The sequence below is a fragment of the Chlorocebus sabaeus genome, chromosome 12 (assembly GCF_047675955.1).
Source record: "Chlorocebus sabaeus isolate Y175 chromosome 12, mChlSab1.0.hap1, whole genome shotgun sequence".
Taxonomy (NCBI): domain Eukaryota; kingdom Metazoa; phylum Chordata; class Mammalia; order Primates; family Cercopithecidae; genus Chlorocebus; species Chlorocebus sabaeus.
In genome coordinates, this window is record NC_132915.1 from 3750560 (window position 1) to 3774042 (window position 23483).

Below are 23483 nucleotides of genomic sequence, written 5' to 3' on the forward strand. Positions count from 1 at the left end.
GCAAAAACTGTGAGTCTTCTGCCTGGGGAACTTCCACAAAAGGTCCCAACAGGAGTCTGTGGACCCTTGCCGGCAGGGACGATAGGATTACTTTTCAGAAGGTTAATTTAACTTTAAAAGAGGTACAAATACATACAGGAGTCATTGATTCAGATTATAACGGGGAAGACCCTGTCTCAAAAATAAATAAATAAATAAATAATAATAAAAACCCCAAGCTAGGAAGAACCTGGAGACTGAATACTCCTCAAGTGAAACACAATCTCTACAGAACATTCTTCTTCTTCTTCTTCTTCTTCTTTTTTTTTTTTTTTTTTTTTTTTGGAGACAAGGTATTGCAATGTTGCCCATGCGGGAGTGCAGTGGCTATTCACAGGTGTGACCACAGGAAACTATGGCTTTAAACTCCTGGGCTCAGGTGATCCTTCTGCCTCAGCCTCCCAAGTATTTGGAACAACAGGCATGCACCACCATGCCTGACTCAGAACCTTATTCTTAAAGGTATTATCCAGGAATGTGGGGCAAAGACATGTGGGGGAAGGGACTTCTGTGCTATAATGAGGGTGGCTAACACTCAGTGAATCCTGTGTAACCGCTGGGGTTCTGAGCAATTTGTATGCATTATCTCATTAAACTCCTCCAGATATATATATGTGTGTGTGTGTGTGTGTATGTATATATATATGTGTGTGTGTGCACGTGTATGTATATATATGTGTGTATGTATATATATGTGTATGTGTATATATACATAGATGCCAGGAAACAGACAAGAACATTCCTAAAACACACAGCATTTATTTTAGCTCAGTGTTAACAATGAAAAATAATTCCACTATTGAGGCACAAGTTGCAAATCAGTAACATATTCCTATTGCTGTAGAAAAGGGGGTTTAGTCAGGTGTGTCATATGAGCACTAGAACTTTTCATGGTGTCACAAGCCAGTTGTCTGTCACAAAGAGTTTCAGCTTCAGGATTTGCATTTCCTCAGAGGAAGACGCTGTGGACATTTGTGGTCATGAATTTTGAGTGGCAATAGCCCAAACAGGTCCAGTGCCTGTAAGCTCTGAACAGGCAGCATCACTGTGAATTACCATTAAACTCGAATGCCAAATGAGGGTGTCTCACTCCACATCCCAGCATCACAACACAACCTCTATAACTTTCTGTACAACTTTACAACGGAATTGTATTTCAGTGACTATTTTGATACTGGATTAAATTTGCAAAGAGTTACACAACATTAGGGTCTATTTTTCCTATCAGTAAGAATTGTGCTGAATTTCAAAACCCATCACCACAGTGTTCAGCTTTAAGAAAATTAAACACACAGTAATCTTGCCAATGTCAATCAAAACCAAAACTTCAGAATGCCGTGGTGTTTATGCAGCCAATCTGGGTTTTAGATACCAATGCCAGCTGTTTATCCCACGAACCATTCTTGCTAGGCGGAGGCTGTGAAAAATCACAAGACGATGTACAATTCTTTTTTTTTTTTAATCTCACAAAGGGATGTTGTGGATGGTACAGGGTGACACTGAACAGATCACGAGGCATGGCAGACATAGTTCTCTCCCTCCCCAGCATTCCCCGTGTCTCCCTGGTTTCCTGATGTCCACAGAGTGAGACTGTCTCAAAGTCACTGCATGATGGGAGTGCTGTCTTTATAAGACACTTCACTCAGTGTATCCAACTCAGGAATTGCTTCATCAAATGCCATGTTTACCAGGTTGCAGGCCTTTTCAGGAGAGTTTAGAATCCCATAGCAAAAGGCTGAGAAATTAAGTGCCAGGCCTAGTCGAATTGGGTGTGTAGGCTGCATATATTTCTTACTAATTTCAGATGCTTCTTGGTAAGCCTGCTGGGAGTTTATCGGGAGAACCCGCTCCTGACGTTTAACATGAGTTTTTTTCTATTTCCTAAGTGTCTCGGCTGGGTTGAGAAATAAAGGGAAAGAGCACAAGAGAGAGAAATTTAAAGCTGGGTGTCCGGGGGAGACATCACATGTCGGCAGGATCCCTGATGTTCCCTAAGCAGTAAAACCAGCAAGTTTTTATTAGTGATTTTCAAAAGTGCACGAATAGGGTGTGAGTCACAGAGATCACATACTTCACAAGGTAATAAAATATCACAAAGCAAATGGAGGCAGGGCGAGATCACAGGACCACCGGATGAGGAAAAATTAAAATTGCTAATGAAGTTTTGGGCACGCATTGTCATTGATAACATCTTATCAGGAAACAGGGTTTGAGAGCAGGTAACCTGTCTGACCATAATTTATTAGCTGGGAATTTTCCCATCCTAGTAAGCCTGGGAGCACTATAGGAGACCGGGGCTTATTTCATCCCATCAGCTTCAGCTTCGACCATAAAAGACGGGATGCCTTAAAAAGAGGTTGTCTGTAAGCCTACCTTCAGGGCGCATTCTCTTTCTCAGGAATGTTCCTCGCTGAGAAAAAGAATTCAGCAATATTTCTCCTATTTGCTTATGAAAGAGGAGGAATATAGCTCTGTTCCGTCCGGTTCACCGGAGGCCAGTTCAAAGTTACCTCTCTTGTTCCCTGAACATCGCTGTTATCCTGTTCTTTTTTAAAGATACCCAGATTTCATATTCAAACACACATGCTCTACAAACAATTTGTGCAGTTGACACAATCACAGGGTCCTGAGGCAACATTCATCCTCCTCAGTTTACAAAGAAGATGACAGGATTAAGAGATTAAAGTAAAGACGGGCATAGGAAATCGCAAGGATATTCACTGGGGAAGTGATAAGTGTCCATGAGATCTTCACACTTTATGTTCAGAGGTTACAGTAAAGACAGATGTAAGAAATTATAAAAGTATTAATTTGGAGAACTAATAAATGTCCATGAAATCTTCACAATTTATGTTCTTCTGCCGTGGCTTCGGCTGGTCCCTCCGTTTGGGGTCCCTGACTTCCCACAACAGGAGTTCAACAGAGTAGTTTGTTTATTGTCTCCAGACAACACCCAGAAAGATACCTGAAATGATCTCCTTTCATTTTCAAGCAGAACACCTTGCTTTCAGGTTGTGTAGCATGGGGAATAAGAGACCTGCCCAACCGCTCTGGAACCTCATTGCCGATGTCCAGCAGCTCTGCCTCTGTCTTCCACGGTACTCTTTGCCCATCTGCTGCTTCTCATTCCTCCCTGTTCCCTGCTCAGTGCTGGAGATGAGAATCCGGGAAGAACGGTGGGCACCCACCATGTTCTTGTAGGCGGCAGAGGGCAGATTGCTGTCTTCAGTTGGGGGTGCACGCCCCTGGGGCATGGCCGCCTTCCCAGCTGCAGCCACATCATCACCGCACTCAGCCTGCTCAGCGGTCTTGGCTTTCTGTACCAGCACACCCTTTGTCACTTCCAAGCACAGCTCTGAGCGTGGTGACCACCACCTTCCCAAACTGACTCCTTAGGCTGCTGCAGTGGCGGTGGCAGTGGTAGCTACCCCAGCTCCAAAACCAGCGGCAGCTGCTCCACTTCCCCAAAACAGCCTCTCTTTGATGAGCTACTATCATGTCTTGCCTGGATCACACCTGTAAAAAAACTAAATAAAAATGAGCAGAAATAAATGAGCCCCAAGTTGCCAACTCTGGAAAATTCTGAAGACTGCCAGCAGGTGTAATTTCCAGATGTGAGAAAAATAGAGGTGTCTGAAAAAGGACAGGATGCAGCAATGAGGATGGTGAACTCAAAGGGAGCCAAGGCGTGCCTGGGTGGCCGGTAGCCATGGCAGGGCGAGACTGTGGGTGGTTCCTGTGTTCCTCTGAGTCCCTGTCTCACCAATAGGCCACACAGGATGGTCTGCCTCTAAATTTTAATCTCGAGGTGACCAGAGTGGCATTCGGACATCAGAGCACCGATAGCAGGCTGTTTTCTGCAAGCCCCACTCACCCCTACATCCAACAAGCCCCATGGCTCTGGGCTGATGGTCATTCCTGAGAGTGATCCCAGCTCACCACAGGGAAGGGGTCCACACTCCATCTGTCCTGGAATAGCTGCCATCTCTTGGGCAGCCCAGGCTGGGAACACTCCGCCAGAGTGCGCATGTCTGACTGTATCATAGTTTGTCATAGTAGGAATAATTGAACTAGCTTTCCTTGGGCCTTTTTTGGATTTTCAGAAAGGTTAGGACATTCCAAGTTTTTATTTCCTCCTTTCCCATTTCTTGAATCTGAAATTCAATTCTCCACCCCATGCAGTGTGAATCATATAATGCAAGCCAACAGCCCCATCTAGTGTACTCGTCTCCAACTTCCGCAAAATGACTCTGTGGCCAGTCCTCCTGGACAAGGAGAGGTGCCAGATGTGTGCTTTTATCCCCCTGTCAATCAGACATAAGAAATGTGAGCGGAGATGGGAGGATCGCTTGAGCCAGGCAGGTCAAGGCTGCAGTGAGCCATGATTATGCCACTGCACTCCAGCTTGGACGACAGAGCGAGAACTTGCCTGGAAAAAAAAGAAAAGAAAGAAGAGAAGCATGAGGACCTAATTCATTTTTCAGTGTTAGAATAAATTACATTTATTTTCTGATAAAATTGCACATAACCCTTGACCTATATATGCCCCATGTACCCTTTGTTTCCACAGTTAGCACAAGCGGTGGCGGACCATGCCTGTTCCGTCCTGAGGCACATCAGGCATTCCCCCAGAGCCCCCAGTTCCAGGAGGTGGGTCACAGGGGCCATGGGCAAGGTCTGAGCTCTGAGAGAGAAAATCCCCCCGGGGAAGATCATGATTACCCCAAATCACCATCGCGCTCAGCTCAGAATACATTTGAGAGTTCAAGGAGGCACTTTGGGCTAAAGTGAAAGATCCACACTAGAGCCGGATCAAGTCGAAGAGGGATTTTTGTGTCAAGATCCAAGCATGCCTCACTGGGCCTGGCGATACTGCTCTGAAGTTATGTTCACTTTCTTATCTCCATGTGCTGGCTTTACTTCTCTTTCTTTGCCTCTTGGCTGGCTGAATTTCTGTGCTTCCTGGGCCACAAAGGAGAGCTAGCTTTCCACAGCTCCTGGGTTCCCCAGGGCTCTGTTCTAGGACGTGAACCCAGGGGCACGAGCAGGGAGATAATAGCAAAGGCACGATGTTAGGTACCTAGTGCACTGTGGAACTCAGCAGAGTGCTAGTCCAGTCTGTTTTCTCTCTCCTTTCACCCCTTAGAGACTCCCACTCCTGGGAACATCACACACCAGGGCCTGTCAGGGGGTAGGAAAAAGGGGGGAAGAGAGCATTAAGACGAATACCTAATGCCTGTGGGGCTAAAAACTAGATGATGGGTTGACAGGTACAGCAAACCACCATGGCACATGTATACCTATATAACAAACCTGCATGTTCAGCACATGTATCCCAGAACTTAAAGGAAAAAAAGAAAAAAAAAAAAAAAAAAAGACCAGCTCCTGCCATAAAGAGTTCCTGCAGTCCACAGGCATGTAAAGTTGGTGCTTCCTCGGTCCTCTGAGTTTTCCTTTCCTCAGTACCGACTTCATTTATTCCTAAGGCCACTGGGCTTCCCCATCAGAGGGGAAGGTGACCACTCTGATGCTAGATCCAACGCCTCCAAACTCTTGAACCCCCGCAGAAAGGAAAGACGGCCAGAAGGCAAGTGGAAAGCAGGCTTCTTTGGATGCTCTTCAGTTTTACAGAAATCTTTTTGTTTTTTCTTTTTTTTTCTTTTTCTTTTCTTTTCTTTTTTTTTTTTTTTTTTTTTTTTTTTTTTTTTTTTGAGATGGAGTCTCCCTCTGTCGCCCAGGCTGGAGTGCAGTGGCTTTGATCTCAGCTCAATGCAAGCTCCGCCTCCCAGGTTCACACCATTCTTCTGCCTCAGACTCCTGAGTAGTTGGGACTACAGGTGCCCACCGCCATGCCTCACTAATTTTTTGTATTTTTAGTAGAGACAGGGTTTCACCATGTTAGCCAGAGTGGTCTCCATCTCCTGACCTCATGATCCCCCCGCCTCTGGCCTCCCAAAGTGCTGGGATCACAGGCGTGAGACACCGCGCCCAGCCCAGAAATCTTATTTTTAAATAATATTTCACATTAATCTGAAAGCATAGACTTAGAAAGCATCAGGAGAATCATAAGATTTTTCTTACTTTGAAAACTAAAAACAGGCAACATACAAAACTGGCCAATCAGAGGAGGCTTAAAGAAACTAAATACATCCTGGTTACAGACAAAAAGAATCCCCAAAGTATCTCTCTCTTTCTGGCCTGAGGGGAAGGAAAATGAGCCCCTACAGGTGAGAAAGAGGAGGATGAATTCCCTACTATCTTTCTGCTTTCCTTTCTTTATAACCTAAGCAATACCGTGGTGGTGATTCAGTGGTTGCAGCTGGGCTAAGAGCAACAGCTACCAACAGGAAGCACCTTCAACTCTGAAGGAAGGAAACTCTTCTCTCTAACCCGAGAATCTATGGTTCCAGGAGTTCGGAGTGAATCTTCACTGCTCGCTGTCTCTGTGTGCTTGTGCCATATGGCTCTGAACCAACAATAGAACTACAGCCCATTGGAGGAATTTGCGTATTGAATCTGACCTAGCTGATTGCCATTTAAAACAACAGCAAAGCACATTGTCCTGATGTTTTAAACAAAACCCAGAGTCTCATAAGATAACATCCAAAATATCCAGGATATACTCCAAAATGATTCAGCATATAACGAACAAGGAAAATCTCAACCTGCAAATGAAAAGACAGTTATGCTTCAGAACTAAAAATACAAACACTGAAATTAAAAATTCACAAGATGACCTCAACAGCAGAATAGAAATGACAAAGGAAAAAGTCCACGAACTTAAAGATAGATCAATAAAAAGTATTCAATATAAACAATAGAGAAGAAAAACAATTGAAGAAAAATGAGCATAGCCTTAAGGATCTGTGTAACAATACAAAAAAGCCTAACATTTGTGTCACTGAAGTTCTACAGAGAGAAGCATAAGAACAGAGTAAAAAATATATGAAGCCATGCGTCTCTTAATGACAGTACTACATTCTGAGACGTGTGTCATTACGCAATTTCATCATCGTGTGAACCACAGAGTGCACTTCCGCAAACCTAGGTGATAAAGCTACTACACACCTATGCTACATGGTATGTCCTGTAGCTCTGAGGCCACATGCCTGTATAGCATGTTACTATACAGAATACTGCCGGCAATTGTATTACAATGGTAAGTGCTTGTATATCCAAACAGAGAAAAGGTGTAGTAAAAATATGGTAGAAAAGACAAAAAATGGTACACCTACATAGGGCACTTACCATGCATGGAGCTTGCAGGACTGGAAGTTGCTCTGGGTGAGCCAGTGTGTGAGTGGTGAGTAAATATGAAGGCCTAGGACATTAATGTACACTATTGCTGACTTTATAAAACACAGTACCCTTGGACTACACTGAATTTATTTTATTTTTTTATTCAGGCTGGGTTAAAAAAATTGACAAAACCATTAATGGAGGTCCCCAAGTACTGGGAAAGTGTTTCAGGAAGTGCAAGCATATGATAGTTAAAAGATATGGCAGCGTGGACAGAAAGATGGGTTAAGTGCCTAAGATTTTTATGATAAAGTGTAAGAATTGCAAGATATGACCAGTGATTTCATGACTTGCACCTTGATGTTATACCTTGCAGTGGAGTGGAGAGAAAAGTTATTGGGTTAAAAAAAAGTCGAGGAACCATGAGTCACTTTCCAAGAATTATCAGACTGCCCATGGGGAGCAGTGATTAGAAGCCCGCGGCTACAGGAAGGGAAAGGACTATGATGGACATCGGTAGAGTCATGTTGCGTGGTGGCAGGAGTCTCAAAGTCAAAGGCGTGTAACAAGGGAGAAGCGAGTGGAAGTGGGGAACACAGATCAGAAGGGCACTGACACCACCAATAAGCTCGAAAGGAGAAAGGAAAAGGACAGTCTTCCCCTAATTCCACATGTGACCCAGATGCCACATATACATTGCCATGTAGGGAAAAATCAATGGCTATGCACACCTTCTTCTTTAACTGTATAATAAAACAATACGTTTTCTTTTCTTTTCTTTTTGTCTTTTTTTTTAGACAGACTCTCGCTCTGTCACCCAGGCTAGAGTGCAGTGGGATGATCTGGGTTCACTGCAACCTCTGCCTCCCAGGTTCAAGACAGTCTTCTGCTTCAGCTTCCCAAGTATCTGGGACTATAGGCACATGCCACCATGCCTGGATAATTTTTGTACTTTTAGTAGAGACGGGGTTTCACCATATTGGCCAGGCTGGTCTCGAACTCCTAACCTGGTGATCTGCCCGCCTTGGCCTCCCAAAGTGCTGGGATTACAGGTGTGAGCATTTCAACAGCGAATTGTATGAAACATTTAAGGAAGAAAAGATAACAATTATTTACAATCGCTACCAGAAAACAGAAGCAAAAGGAAAACATCCCAATTCATTCTACGAAGTTCTTATACTAAAAGCAGAAAAAGACATTTAAAGAAAAACAAATGTTCAGACAAATATCTCTCATCAAAAATTCTCAACAAAATATTAGCATGCTGAATCTAACAATACATTGTTAAATTACACACCAAGAGCAAGTGAGATTTATTCCAGGTATGCAAGCCTGCCTTAACACAAAATAGTTAAGGCAATCTATCACATAACTAGCTAAAGAAGAAAAGTTATTTGATTGTATTAATAGATCAAGAAAGCATTTTATAGAATCCAAAGCCCATTCATGGTTAAAACTCTCAGCAAATTAGAAATAGAAGGGAAATTCCTCAACTGATAAAGAACATATACCAAAAGAACACCCCACAGACAATATCATACATAATGTGAAAAATGGGATGTTTTACATAAAAGATAAGAAGCAAGGAAAGGTTATCCTCTCTCACTGCTCCTATTCAACATCTTACTAAAATCCTAGCTAATGCAACAAGACAAGAAAATAAAATAAAAAGCATACAGATTGGAAAGGGAGCATTAAAATGCCCTTTACTCGCTGATAAATTGATTTTCTATGTAGAAAATCTCAAAGTATCAGCCAAAAACCCTTCTGGATTATAGCAAGGTTGCACAGTATAAGGTTAATATACAAAATCAATTGCTGTCCTACATCCAGCAATGAACAACGAGAATTTGAAATTAAAAGCCCAATATCATTTTCATTAGCATCAAGAAAATGAAACAGACACAATCTAGCAAAATATGGGCAGGCTCTATGTGAGGAAAACTATAAAATCTGTTGAAAGGAATTAAAGATCTAAATAAATGAAGAGATATTGTGTTCACAAAATAAGACTCAGTGTTGTTAAGATGTCAGTTCTCTTCAATGTGATTTATAAATTCAATACAACTCTGGTGAAAACATGAACAAATTATTGTGTGGAAATTGACAAACCAATTCTAAAGTTTATATAGAAAGACAAACTAACCAGAATAGCCAACAATATTGTAGGGGAGGAACAAAGTTCAAGGACTTGCAAAGTGATCAATGGAACAGAATAGAGAAATAAGAGCCCACAAACACAGTCAATTGATCTTTTACAAAAAGTTAAAGGCAGTTCAAAGGGTAGCTTTTTCAAAAACAGTGATGAATACATTGCATGTATGTATATATACGTATATGCAAAAAAAAAAAAAAAAAAGGAATTAAGACACAGACCTTGCTCCTCAAAAATTAACTCAGAGGACACATGTTTAAGTTAATATTTGAAATTGTCAAACCATAATCGCATACATTTATGGGGTACAGTGTGATGCTTGGATATGTGTATAAAACAAGGAATGACTACATCGAGGATAAAATATCCATCACCTCAATTTTATTTTCTGTGGTTGACATTTGAAATTTACTTTTTGTTATTTTGAAATATACAGTACATTATTATTGACTATAGTCATACTGCTGTGTAATAGATTTCAAAATGAATTTCTCCTGCTTAACTGAATCTTTGCACGTGTGAACAACTTCCCATTTTCTCTCCAGCAACACAGCCTCTGGTAATCATCATTCTACTCCTACTTTTATGAGTTCAATTTGTAGACCTAAATTTAAATCCAAAAGCTGTAAAACTTCTGTAAAATAACAAAAGGAATAGATATTTAGGTAACTTTGGGTTTGGCAATTACTTTGTAGATACATCACTACAGTACATAAAAGACAAATTTCTACCATGAAAGAAGATATTGGAAAAGAAAGAAAGAAAGAAGATATTGATATGACTTCGTTACAATTAAAAACTTTGCTCTGGGAAAGAAAATATTAAGAGAATGGAGAAACAAGCCACAGACAGGGAGAAAAAATTTGCCAAACACCTGTCTGGCATCCAGACCATTAAAAACCACTTACAACTCAACAATAAGAAATCAGACAAACCAATTAGTAAATGGACAAAAGATCTAAAAAGGCTCCCATCAGAGATGGCATATAGAAGGGGAAAAGCTTATGAAAAGATGTTCGCCTTCCCAGGGCTTTTCCCTCCCTGCGTCCGTTTCTCCCCTACACACCCTCCGCTGCAGCAAGAGTGGGAGCGGGTCAGGGTCGCTGAGCGGTGACGATGACGTGCTGTCACTCTGGCGAGGCGTGAGATTTAAGCGCATTACAAGCCGTGGGTCCCGGGGAATCCCGAGAGGCTGCGCTTGGAGCCCAGACTGATCTGCCTCTCTCATGGTCCCGGCCCGCTGCCCTGCAGAGCCCGCCTTACTCTTCCTCTCTCCAGGCCTGCTGGCCGCGGCAGGCCTTGGCTCCCCTGAGCCTGGTGGGCCCACAAGGAGCTGCGTCCAGGAGGAGCCGCTGCCAGGGAACAAGCTGCCCGCGGGCCCTGAGGAGAATCGCCCCTCCGATGAGCTCGGCTGAGCGTGCACGCAGTGTCGAAATCAAGGACGCCTGGATGCTTTTCGTGGCAGAGTGACAAAGGTTTAACAAGAAGAGGAGCAGGGGCCAAGACAAGAAGCTGAAGTTCTGCCTGCCAGGACCCCCGGGTCCCAGCATCCCACCTGAGGCGCTGCTGCAGGGATTCCAGCTGCTGCTGAAAGGTGCGGTGCCGCAGGGCCAGCGTGCGGGACCCTGAGCCCAGGATGCCAGTCCTCGCGGGGCCAATCGCTGCGAGCCTCGCTCAAGTCCAGCCGCCTCCAGGGAGGACTAATGTCCACGAGACGCGGGGGGTGAGGGCGGTGCTGGCCGCACCCCTGGTCCTGGGGCTGCAGGAGGAGGCCGCCTTCCACTGCCGCCTGCGCCGGGACGGGTTGCTGCAGGGGTGCAGCTGCAGGAGCTCCGCGCCTGCTGCTTCTCCGACGCCAGGGCGCCACCAGGATGGCAGGTGCAGGAGGCTGCGGCTGTGGGCAGATGCGGCTTCCAGCCCCAGGTCCCGGCGGCCCCTGGCTTCCCAGCCCGCTGTCCCGTGGGCAAGAAGATGAAGAAAGCCACTTCATCAGCAGGTCAGCTGCCCCGCCTGGCAGCACAGCCGGACAAGGCAACCCGAAGTTCATCCTCTCTGAGGTGACTTCATGCGGGCAGTGGACCCGCGTCCAGGATGCTGGGGAGCCCTGTGCGCCGGAGGCCGACCCCTGGGGCCCAGAGGCGTCACAGGGCGAGAAGGCACCCGCCTCCCAGCGATCTCACCCTCCGGCCCGCCCAGCCCGCGAGGTGTCCCAGTGGCTGCGGACAAGCCAGGCATTCTGCTCGGCGGCGGCTGCACAGGGGCGAGAACTGAGAACCCCTCATCAACCCCAATCCGGGTGACTGCCAAGTGCCCATGCCAGCGACCCCGATCTCCCTCCTGTGGAGGAGTGGGGCGGGAGGCATGGCCGGGGGCCTCAGGCTGGGCGCGCTGGCGATCCCGAGGCAGACCAGGTCATGCACCTCCAGACCGCCTGGGCACCCAAGCTACAGCCGGCTTCTGTGTGCAGGCAGCAGCTTCCAGGCAATCCCCGACCCCGCCCGCACTCCCCATATCTCAGAACCGGGGCCAGATGTCCCTGTGGCTGCGGCCAAGCCAGGCGGTCTGCCCTGCGGCGGCAGCACAGGGGTGGGAACCGGCCCTCAGCCCCATCCCAGGTGGCTGCAGAGGGCCCCTAGCTAGAGGTCCCGAGCTAGAGGTCCCGAGCTCCGGCAGAGCAGGAGCCGGCGGGGGCAGGGCCTGGCGGGCTCTCAGGCCAGGTGCACTCGCGATCCAGAGGCCGCCCAGGCCATGCTCCACCACCTGGGCGCCCAAGCTGCAGGCGCCCTCTACCTGCTGGCGACAGCTGCCTGGCAACTCCCAAGCTGGTTGGCGCTCCCAGCCTCGCAGACCTGGGGCTAGATGTCGCCTTGTCTGCTCCCAAGTCAGGCGGTTTGCCCGGCGGGCGCTGCACCAGGGCGGGAATCGAACCCCAGCCCCAACCCTGGTGGCTGCGGAGGGCTCCTGTCAGCGGCCCGGATCTCTCTTCGTTGGAGGAGCGAGGCAGGAGTCACCGCCATGCGGACCCTCAGGCCAGACGGGCTTCGCGCCTGCGATTCCGGGACGTCCCGCGCGAGCCTAGGAGAACCCGCAAACCAGCGGCGCCTGCGCTCGAGCTGCAGCCGCCCCCTTCCGGTCACGCGGGCTTGAGAGCGGCTTCCGGAGTCCTGGCTGGCGCTGAGCCGCACGCTTCGCGGGGCTCACTCGGTCTGAGAGGTGGGAGCGCTGAGCTGCAGGCGCCCGCCTAACGGCTTCGCGCGGCTCACGCGGTCTGAGAGGTCTGAGCGCTGAGCTGCAGGCACGCGCCTAACGGCTTGACGGGGCTCGCTCGGTCTGAGAGGTCGGAGGGCTGAGCTGCAGGCACGCGCCCAACGGCTTCGCTGGGGCTGGCTGGGTGTGAGAGGTCGGAGCGCGGAGCTGCAGACACGCGCCTAACGGCTTGACGGGGCTCGCTCGGTCTGAGAGGTGGGAGCGCTGAGTTGCAGGCGCCGGCCTAACGGCTTCGCGGGGCTCGCTCGGTCTGAGAGGTGGGAGCGCTGAGCTGCAGGCACGCGCCTAACGGCTTGACGGGGCTCGCTCGGTCTGAGAGGTCGGAGGCTGCGAGTGTCGCTGCTGAAGGCTGTGGTGGACCGGGCTGGATCGCGGATTCTGAGCTACATCGCGGGTTTGGGGGTGGATCTTGGATTTGGGGGTGGATCGCGGGTTGGTGGGGGGATCGCGGATTTGGGACTGGGTGGGGGTGGAAAGGCCACGAGGGGCCGCGGCGGCTCAGGAGCGGGTTGTGGGCGTCTGAGAAGTCGCCACCATGAGGAGGCTCTTCAGCTTCGGGAGACGCCTGGGCCAGATGCTCCTGAGCTCCAGGGACGAAGAGTACGCGGGTCGCGGGTACCACACCCTGGACTGGGAACTGCGGAAGATCCACAGGGCGGCCATCAAGGGCGACGCCGCGGAGGTGGAGCGCTGCCTGAGGCGGTTTCGGGACGTGGACGCCCGCGACAGAAAGGACAGGTAGCGGGGGCTCAGCCCGCGGTGGGAGGGGGCCCCAGGCCCGGCTTCCCTGCAGCCCAGACCTTGGAGGGCTCCGGGACCCTCGGAGCCGCGGAGCCAAGTGGAGCCTCAGCTGCTTTCCATCACTGGCAATTACCCTCCTGCAGCGCTTGGTGGAGAATTTGAGTGATTTAACTCACGAAGTTAAGCATATACACGTTTAAAACACAGGGTCATATACATGATAGGGAAATGCCTAATGAGAACTCATTCCCATGTCAAAAATACCAGGAGCCATTTTCAGTAGGTGAAGAGTTCTCAGATAAAACCCTATGTCGGTTGGTTTCACATCCGAATCCACCTAGGTAGATAGGTTCTTTACTGTGGCTTCTTAGAGGGACACTTGGAAGTGGGATGTGGGTTCCTTGAATGGGAAGACTCAGTTTTCTCAAAATGTGAGCTCTTAATATGTTTATCAGTTTTACATAAACTGAATTAAAATATCAAGGTTTTATGATTTGTGCATGACACTTGCTGTCTTACTATTGTGATGACTTTTAAAAATGTTTATAATGGAGTGAAAAGACTTGCTCTAGATATCAAAACGTGCTATTAATTCCCACAATTAATTATTTACTAACAGCCGAAAACACAAATAAATGGAACAGAATAGGAAATCCAAAAACACTGAAATATATGCAAGATATATGCATAGGGATTAATAATGGTAACATTTCAGATAAGTAGGAAAGGATGAGTTATTAATAAAATGCCTGCTGTGTGAAGAAAACTAATGAAACTTTATGTCACAAAAATGAGTTCCCGATGGAATTTAGACTGAAATTTTTACATAGCAAAATGAGAAAAGTACCAGAACAAAACACAAAGACTTATTTATAAAGGTACATTTCACGTTAACAAAGGCCTTCCTAAGAATGACCTTGCAAGCAGGCATTCTGAAAGTTGATTTAGCAAACTAAAAATTAAAATCCCCTGTGTATCAGAAAAAAATTAACAGAAGATAACACACTTGAAAAAATTTACTGTATATATTTTTACTAATATATAAAAATATATATTCAACTGAAAAGTGTATCTTCATCCTACAGGGACTTTATTCTTTATAATATGATATTTTATGAGTACATATATAACATATTTACTGATTACATATATAACAAATTGTATATATTACTAATATGTTATCTATATATATCAGATATATACAGATAAAAAACACATCTTTATTTTACAGGGAATTCTTTCCAATCAAATCCACAAGAAAAGAACTCTAAAAGTGAGCAAAGTACTTTTTTGCAGATCCACAAGTTACTTATGTACATAGGAAAAAATCCTTAGTGTTTCTCATAAGAGAATTTAAGTTGAAAGAGGAATGAGACTTTTTTCTATCCACAACGTTTGTGAGAATAAAGAGCAGTGGTACTTATACTGCTGCTTGAAGTTTAAGTTGCTGATGACTTTTCAAGTGGATAATTTGGAGATAATTACCACATTTTAAAAATGTATATGCCCTTTGTCCATCAATTCCATTGTATTAAAATACCTTTAGAAAATAGAGATACATGCACTTTGTTTTTCTCAGCATTTATGTTAAGAACCGATAGAATGGATATGTGGCCATTGAAGGTGGCTGTAGGTCGAGAAGTATGTTGATGTGTGAAGATGTATTTTGTTATAGCCAGTGAGGAAAAAAAAATCAGTTTGCTTGCACATACACACAAACATACTATGGTCTTGTGTTAGCCAAAATTATGTACAAAATAGGATAAAATTTGTAACTTCTGAGCATTTGTATTTTAAAGTCTTTTGTTCCTTTTTCTTACCTTTGATTTCTGAAGTGAGCATTTATGAAACTTCTAGTAAAAATTTATTAATAGAATAATATTTGGGAAGAGAGAAATATGAATCTTGTACAAATAAAAATAATTTCTCACTATTTTATATTACTGAGAGTTGTTATCTTGTTTGAACTTTTAGCTTCTTCAGAAATAAAAAGGGAATCTTTTTATCTGTGCTTGCAGATTTTATTGTAGTATATATTTTTTATGTATATATGTTTTTCTTATGTATAGATTCATTACATATGTGCATATGCAAACAATGATAGATTAATCATTTCATTATAGTTGTAGTCTTATAAAAATAACAAACAGCAAATATTATTACTATCACGAAAATATTGGTTTATAGAAGTTGTATTTAAAAATACTGGGCTCCCCAACTGTATTCTATCCATTTATTCATCAAACATAATCTGAAAACCTGTTATGTAGCAGACATTTTGCACTGTCTCTCAGGACCCTTCCATACTTAAAACCTTTATGTTTACCTGTTCTACCTGAGCAAGATGAGAGATTTAAAATGGGAATAGTAGGACTTAATCTCACTGAAGCTTGTCCTCCCACCTTTCAAGCAAAAGCATTTCTGAAGGTAGAAAACAGTAAGAGATAACCTTTAACTGTCCTTTTGAAAATTTATCAGTCTTAAATTCTATTATTAATAATTGGAAAGTCTGATTTGCATATATTCTGTAAATCTAAGTGTTGACTAAAATGAGCCATACCTGTTCATCTCAATCATTAGTTTTCTTTAGATTCATGTTTTTAAAAATCAAAATAAGAAGTAATTTGTTTAAAAAATATGTTGTTACTTCAGTGATTGTTCCCCATAGTACTTTTAGGAATTAAAATGTATTTAAGTGTCAATTAGATGCCTAGAACTGCCCTAGACCTGCTGTGTATACTGTATTCTACTTAATGTAAGGCCTCATGGATTGTGTAATACCCTACTATTTTCTATATTAATAAGATGACTTTTAAAATGCTACCAATTATAAAAAATTATGAATTATAAATGCCATTCCAATATCAGATATGCTAAAATGTGACCTAACCTTTAAATCATCCTGCAAAATAGCAATAATTGTGTCATTTTACTTAATTAAAATGTTTTTGTTAAGTAGTAGTAATAGTAATAATTATAACACCTGGCTGGGTGTGTGGCTCACACCTGTTATTCCAGAACTTTGGAAGCCTGAGGTGGGAAGTTCCCATGATGCCAGGAGTTTGAGACCAGACTGGGCAACAAAGTGACATTCCTACTCTACACAAAAGTTTTAAAAATTTGCTGATTATGCTGGTGTGCTCCTGTGGTCCCAGCTGCTCAGGAGGCTAGGGCAGGAGGATTGCTTGAGCCTATGAGTTTCAGGCTGCAGTGAGGCATAAATACACCATTGCACTCCAGCCTGAACAACAGGGCAAGACCCTGTCTCAACAAACAAAAAATCTAACAGTTATTGAGTTGTTGCTTGTTCTGGAAATGGTTCTAAATGCTTTACATAGATTTTCATTTAAGCATCATAATGGTGTCCTGTGAGCTAGCTACTATTGTCATCTTTATTTTATTAATGTGAAAATTGAGGCACAGAAAGGTTAAGCAATAGCTGGTATGTGACTGAGTTCAAAGTAGAACTCAAGCCCTAGTTGAACTGAATCCAAGCACCAAGCTCATTCTATCCAGATAGGCTGCTGTTCCATTAAGGTAGGGAGCAGTTAAGAGCTAATAAATATGGTACTTTCTTCAAAAGAAAATTATTTGTTTTGAAGGCAGAGGAATAACTGCCATTCAGTGTTTACAATTACATGAACCATTGTAGGTTTTGAGATATTGCACTACGATTTCCTGAAATCTCCTCTCACTCTCCTAGGACTGTTCTACATTTGGCCTGTGCCCATGGCCGTGTGGAAGTGGTCACTCTCTTGCTGAGCAGAAGTTGCCAGATCGACATCTGTGACAGACTAAACAGGACACCGTTAATGAAGGTATATAGTAGTCAACTCTTTCAGCATGAAATGGATTTGATTTAAATACATAGAGTTAAAATGAATTTATCTCATTTAAATATAACTAGTTGGTGAAACCTGTGGAATATGTATTTGGAATTCTTAGAATTTATAGTCTAATTTTTTATCTAACACGAATAGGCTGTACATTGCCAGGAAGAGGCTTGTGCAATTATTCTCCTGGAACATGGCGCCAATCCAAACATTAAGGATATCTACGGCAACACTGCTCTCCATTATGCTGTGTATAATAAGGGGACTTCACTGGCAGAGAAACTGCTTTCCCACCATGCAAATATTGAAGCACTAAATGAGGTATAGATCAATCAACTTTCTTTTCAAAATGTTTGTTTTACCATTGACATAGTTAAGAGTCAGTTTTTCATATTTGGAACTCAAGTGTTTCTGAATAAAAATATTTTGAAATAATTGTCTAAAATTTTATTTTAAATATTGATACTTTTAAAGAAGCATTAGAGGGCACAGCTTTTTTAGTGCACTTATGGGAAATATTTGTGAATTTGTTAAGGTAAAACTTCTTTTCAAATATTTATTTCCTACCCCAGGTGTATTTTTTTTTTTCTAATTAGTATTTTAAAAATCACAGGAAAAAAATTACCCTGGAAACAGGTTTTATCTTAAAACTCAAAACTAAAGCAACTTACAATAAATGGAAGTCTTGCTGCTGCTGACAGTTTTCTAAAAAAAAGGATGTATCTTTCATTGGTAAGGTTTAAGAGGGAAAAATGGGAAGGGAAAAGGGGAGCAATCAAAAACATGCAGGTCACTTGGAAATTAGGTAATGAGGGAAAATGCCAAGAAGAGGTTTTGTTTTTTAGTTTGTTGTTTTTCCAGTTTATGTATTGAGACAAAGTGCTCTTCAGCTTTGGGGTAATCATTTTTGGTTTGGTAAGCAGAGTGATTGAAACTTGCCTAAAGATTAATTTTTAGAGGACTCTGAGGAAACCAGATTGGCAGTGAATAGATGGTGATGAAGTGAGAAACACTTCAGCAAAGGGTGGAACAAATTAGTAACTGACTATTACCCATCCTGGCAAAAACAGCCACTTAGATAAGAGTCTAAACTCTCAAATCTAGAATATCTTGGTGGGAAGGTGGGAGATAAGGAACTTATAAATAGCAAAATCAACTGGGATTTTGAGTTTACTTGTCCCTGTTATACCCACACCCAGGAAAATTAACTGGAGTTTTAATAAAAAACTGTATCTCATACTCTTCTCTTTCTGGCCACATCCCAACTGATAAAGGATACTGGCCGTGTGGGTGAGAGATGAAACGGAAGTGATTGTCTGCTGCAGTAATTCTCAGCTAGAATTGTGCATTACAGTGACCTGGGGAAATTTTGTTAAAAATCTACAAGTGTAGGCTTTCCCCTGAGGTTTTTGATGTAATAGATCTAATAAGTTCTGAACATGTATGGTTAATAATATTTTCTTGAAGTCATACACAATGGCATGTACCTGTAGTCCCAGCTACTCAGGAGGCTGAGGTGGGAGGATTGCTTCAGCCCAGGAGTTTGAGTCCAGCCTGAGAAACATAGTAATTTTTGTTTGTTTGTTTTAAGACGGAGTCTCACCCTGTTGCCCAGGCTGGAGTGCAGTGGCATGATCTCCCCTCAATGCAAGCTCTGCCTCCCAGGTTCACACCATTCTCCTGCCTCAGCCTCCCAAGTAGCTGGAACTACCGGTGCCGCCACCATACCCGGCTAATTTTTTGTATTTTTAGTAGAGTCAGGGTTTCACCGTGTTAGCCAGAATGGTCTGGATCTCCTGACCTCGTGATCCGCCTGCCCCTTAGAATTTATAGTCTAATTTTTTATCTTACACGAATAGGCTGTACATTGCCAGGAAGAGGCTTGTGCAATTATTCTCCTGGAACATGGCACCAATCCAAAAATCTTGTCTCTTACAACAACAAGAGCAAAAACAAATACCTCAGCATTCGAATACACTCCTGATTAAGAAGCACAGAATAGATAAGTGCAGTATATAAATTCCCATATCTTAAAGACATAAGAAATCTCTAAAAGAGTTGGCATTTGATAGGTGCTACTTTCTTCAAAGTTCTCCTTTCCAATAACATTAGCCTGACTTATCTGTCTTTCTCTATGTTCGTGACTGGGAAGTGAAAGGAAATATCATTGGCAACAGCTCTCAGCTTACAGAATAACACTCTTTCCTTCCCACCATGAATCATTCACTGCCATTCAGAGAGTCTTAAGCAATTTGCTTGTGGGTAATCTTTCAATAAGTAGAGGCTGACCCTTTCACAATTTCATGTTCCTCTGTCACCATTCTAGTGATTATGTGTCAACAAATGTTCATTACAAGTGAGATTTTCTCAATTAGATTAGTAACAAATCCTGAACCTTTTTTTTTTTTCAGTTGAAGTTGTGTTAGGGACTATCTCAGTGTGTCTGTTAAGTTTATAGAGCTTTGGCATAATCAGGATGTCAGTTTTAAACACTGAAATCCTTGAAGTCAGTGAGAATACAATAGAAATTCTTTTAATAATTTAGTTTCAGCAGTCCTATGAACTAATTATCTATTTGGTTAACAATCTGGGAAAATGATATACACATAGATTGCAAATGAATAAATGTTGGGAAAATTCTTGAGGTGGGTATTACGAGTCTTAACAGCAATTTTTATTATGTATATTTCAGGGCCTGAGTTTTTTTATTAAACATATGATACTAGAGAAGGAAAAAGTTCCACATGCAAATACTTGGTTTATACACAATCATTTAGTAACACATTCATAGCAAATATAAAAACACAAGGGCTATAGTCTACATGTGGCACATAGATTTGTTCTTTGCCTCTTTAAATTGAGTCAACATGTAAAATTTAGTAAACTCATGCAGAAATCTGGACCTCAGGCTTAAGAATCAAATCTGGTGTCCCCTGAACTGCATCAGTGCTTGGTCTGCTGTGCAGAGGTTGCCCTGTGTAGGAGACACATATTCTCCAGTTTGCTACTGTGCCCACCTGAGTACTTCACTTACTTAGGTAACCTCCTTCATCCTTACAAGTATTTGAGTTTACAACTCCTTTTTTATAGTATATTTTCATAAAGATATCAAGTTTTTCAAGATAGCATATATTGGTTCATAATATATAGTCTATAGTTTATATAAATCCCTCAATTATAGAGTTGGATTTTAGAATTCAGAAGTTTTAATTCTTTTTTTATATCTATACCACAAATAGTCATCTGCTCATAAGAATTCCTAGAAGCCTTTTTAGGTTATGCCTACTGAGAAGTGGACAGATTATGAATATTGTAGACATTATATCTTTCTTCTCAGCAATGTCCCTTAAAAATGCAAGTGACGACTGGGCACGGTGGCTCACACCTGTAATCCCAGCACTTTGGGAGGCCGAGGCAGGCAGATCACGAGGTCAGGAGATCCAGACCATCCTGGCTAACATGGTGAAACCCTATCTCTACTAAAAATACAAAAAATTAGCTGGCAACTGTAGTCCCAGCTACTTGGGAGGCTGAGGCAGGAGAATGGCGTGAACCCGGGAGGCGGAGCTTGCATTGAGGGGAGATCATGCCACTGCACTCCAGCCTGGGCGACAGGGTGAGACTCCGTCTCAAAACAAACAACAAAAAAGCAAGTGACTTACTGGCTTTTGTTATTCTAGAAATAAACCCTATACATCAGTATTAGAACTTTTATTGAGAGGCCATTGTATTTTTATTTCTGCTTTATATTTTGCCTAACGTAAAAAAATAATGTTAAATAGCAGTTTAAATGGAAACCAGTACAAATGGATTTAAAAAGTAAAGTTGCATTAGCATCCCAGAATTATCATTATAATTGAGAATAAAATTTCTTACTGAGCTTTGCTTTTTAATATTTATTTTCAAAAATTTTTAACTGGTCTATATTACACAGAACATGCTGAACTTTCTAAGTTAAGATAAAAATCTATCCTCTTGTATTAGGAAAAATCCCATGCACTATTTAATAGTAAGGAAAATAAGTGCATTTGAAGCCAATCTCTCTTAATTCAGACCTCATTTCTTTAGTGGCCCCTTTGCATCAGGAGTGCCTGACATTGACATCCTGACACCATTGATACAAGTGAATCAAGCAAGTTTGTGCCACCCAGGGGAAACCTACACTTGTATTGCGAAGCTCTGACAACTGTGTCCCTGAAACTCTAGTTCCTAAAGTGTTAATGTTTGCCACAAAAAGTATTGTCAAATTGAGATTAGGCAAAGTTCAAGGGATTTCTAGATTTTTGGCCATGTAATACAGTTTTGTAATACTTCTCAAATGCAGATGATCATGGAACCTTTTTGTTGGGGTACAGTTCTTCTGGTAAAACAAATATTCTTTGAAATATAGTTTAAGAAACACTGCTCTAGAGATAATTTAAATCATTAATTTATTTTAAAAACTTAAAGCATTTGCTACTACGTCTTAGGTTTTAGGGTTATAGAGAAAAAAGATACAGCCCTTGCCCTCAAGAAGCTCTTGGTTTCAGTGGGAAACAATGAAATAATTACAATATACTGTGCTAAATGCTGAGATAGAAGCAAGGATTTTTGGGACTGGTAAAGAAAGTGAGTTTTGGAGATGACCGAAGTTAATGTGGGGAGGCAGAGGAGGGGTGAGGGGTGTTTGCAAGGCAGTGTGTGGGAAAGCACAGAGGAGTGAAAAGGAAGGGACTGCTTTGCATTTACTTTCTTTCTATATTGCAAGTTTAAGTTCATAGCATCTTATAGAAGATTTTTAGTTCAGTTGAGAAATATATAATTTTGTGATTTATAAATTGTTTTTGCTTTCTTACAGGAGGGAAACACTCCACTTTTATTTGCTATAAATTCTAGGAGACAGCAAATGGTGGAATTTTTATTGAAGAACCAGGCAAATATACATGCCATTGACAATTTCAGAAGGTGCAATAGTTTTTGGTTTTTTTTGTTGTTTTTTGTTTATTTCCTAAAAACCTGAGTGTTCTAGAGTGGTAACTCAAGTAAGAAATGTTAATAAGATTCATTTATAATTATTGGCATATAGTAAAAAATGATACAAATAATCAGTTAGGTAGAAAAGCAGTTATTTGGACTGAGCAACATCAAAAACAGTGTATAGTAGGATTCATCTTCTCTTATAGACTGTTATTTGTAATCTGATGTTTTTGGTCCTGTAATCATAATAACTAAAGGGGTTTTGTATTTTCTTAATTTTATAAAGCATAGACTTTAACTTTCAGTTTACAACAACTACTATTACTATTATTATTATTATTGTTGTTGTTGTTGCTGTTGTTTTCAGCCTGCAGATGGCTCTTACTTGTTTGATCCCTAGATGACTTTGAATTACAATATATCAGACTAGGAAAACAATGGGGAAATCTTCATCTAAATCTTTGCCTACTTTAGATAAGTGACCTCAGCACAGTTTCTTGGCCATCAAAGGATTATAAATTAAGAGCTTGTATTATGTCATATCCCAGTGGGACAAGAAGCTTCCTTATTGTCCCTGCCTTCTAGCCTTGGTGGTAATTTACCAAGATGAACACTTGAGCACCCAAGATGCTTATACACATAAGCTAGTACATGTAAATGGTTATTGTGTCTATCCTGAGAGGCAAGATATGAAATCGGTAAAGTGTATCCAATTTGCTAATTAAATATCTTTATTAAAGTTCTTGAGTGCTGTTATTTCTTTGTTGTTTTAGAACAGCCCTCATGCTTGCTGTGCAGCATAGCTCATCAAGTATCGTCAGCCTCCTCCTTCAGCAAAATATAAATATCTTTTCTCAAGACATGTTTGGCCAAACTGCTGAGGATTATGCTGTTTGTTGTGATTTGAGAAGGTATATGTTTATGTTAGGTTAATACTACATTAAGGTTTAAAATAATTACAAATATTGCATCTTATACATTAGGTGAGAGTTCATAGTTTGGTTGAGGTAGTTTGGAATGGCAACAAGTTAGTCCACTTTTTAGCCAGAAATCAAACAGAAAGCTAGACTAGTTAAAAGTAGCAATGAGTGCAAGATTCTTTCAGAACCTTTGAAGACCTTTATCCCTAGGGATCTCAGTGTTGTTCATTTCATTCCAAGTATTACCCTTGTTATGTGAGACATAAATAATGTCACATCTTTTACTTTCTTTTTTTCTTTCTTCTTTCTTTTTTTTTTTTTTTTAAACAAAGT

At 42.3% G+C, this 23483-nt stretch overlaps 3 protein-coding genes and 1 pseudogene across 14 annotated transcripts in view; 2 read left to right on the top strand and 2 right to left on the bottom strand.

Annotated features, from left to right (window-relative positions):
• Positions 1 to 778: 778 nt before the first annotated feature.
• On the bottom strand, positions 779 to 10661 carry LOC103219914 (14-3-3 protein beta/alpha-like; annotated as a pseudogene).
• Positions 779 to 12529, bottom strand: LOC103219791 (uncharacterized). Its single transcript, XM_073021431.1, has 3 exons — positions 10500 to 12529; positions 5120 to 5220; positions 779 to 4468 (listed from the first exon to the last, which is right to left on the bottom strand). Exon 1 carries the CDS (start codon positions 11478 to 11480, stop codon positions 10911 to 10913), a length of 570 nt encoding a protein of 189 aa, XP_072877532.1. The 5' UTR covers positions 11481 to 12529; the 3' UTR covers positions 779 to 4468; positions 5120 to 5220; positions 10500 to 10910.
• On the top strand, positions 5735 to 12512 carry LOC140712902 (uncharacterized). The gene has a single exon (XM_073021429.1). The coding sequence runs from the start codon at positions 11499 to 11501 to the stop codon at positions 12510 to 12512; it is 1014 nt and encodes a 337-aa protein (XP_072877530.1). The 5' UTR covers positions 5735 to 11498.
• Positions 12530 to 12589: 60 nt separating the features above from the next.
• LOC103219792 (ankyrin repeat domain-containing protein 18A) overlaps positions 12590 to 23483 on the top strand; it is a 52774-nt gene continuing 41880 nt past the window's right edge. For 8 of the 12 annotated variants that reach the window (XM_073021419.1, XM_073021418.1, XM_073021422.1 and 5 more), the window contains exons 1-5: positions 13143 to 13438; positions 17145 to 17259; positions 17422 to 17595; positions 22112 to 22218; positions 23004 to 23141. In XM_073021419.1, the coding sequence (XP_072877520.1) occupies positions 13236 to 13438; positions 17145 to 17259; positions 17422 to 17595; positions 22112 to 22218; positions 23004 to 23141 (737 nt within the window). In that variant the 5' untranslated portion in view covers positions 13143 to 13235. Of the gene's footprint in view, positions 12647 to 13142; positions 13439 to 17144; positions 17260 to 17421; positions 17596 to 22111; positions 22219 to 23003; positions 23142 to 23483 lie in introns of those variants that run through there. The other 4 variants (XM_073021427.1, XM_073021428.1, XM_073021420.1 and 1 more) reach the window with 2 other exon arrangements.

Excerpts from the sequence above, each read along its gene's own strand:
- LOC140712902 (XM_073021429.1), top strand. The coding sequence starts at position 11,499 with ATGCGGGCAGTGGACCCGCGTCCAGGATGCTGGGGAGCCCTGTGCGCC.
- LOC103219791 (XM_073021431.1), bottom strand. The coding sequence starts at position 11,480 with ATGAACTTCGGGTTGCCTTGTCCGGCTGTGCTGCCAGGCGGGGCAGCT.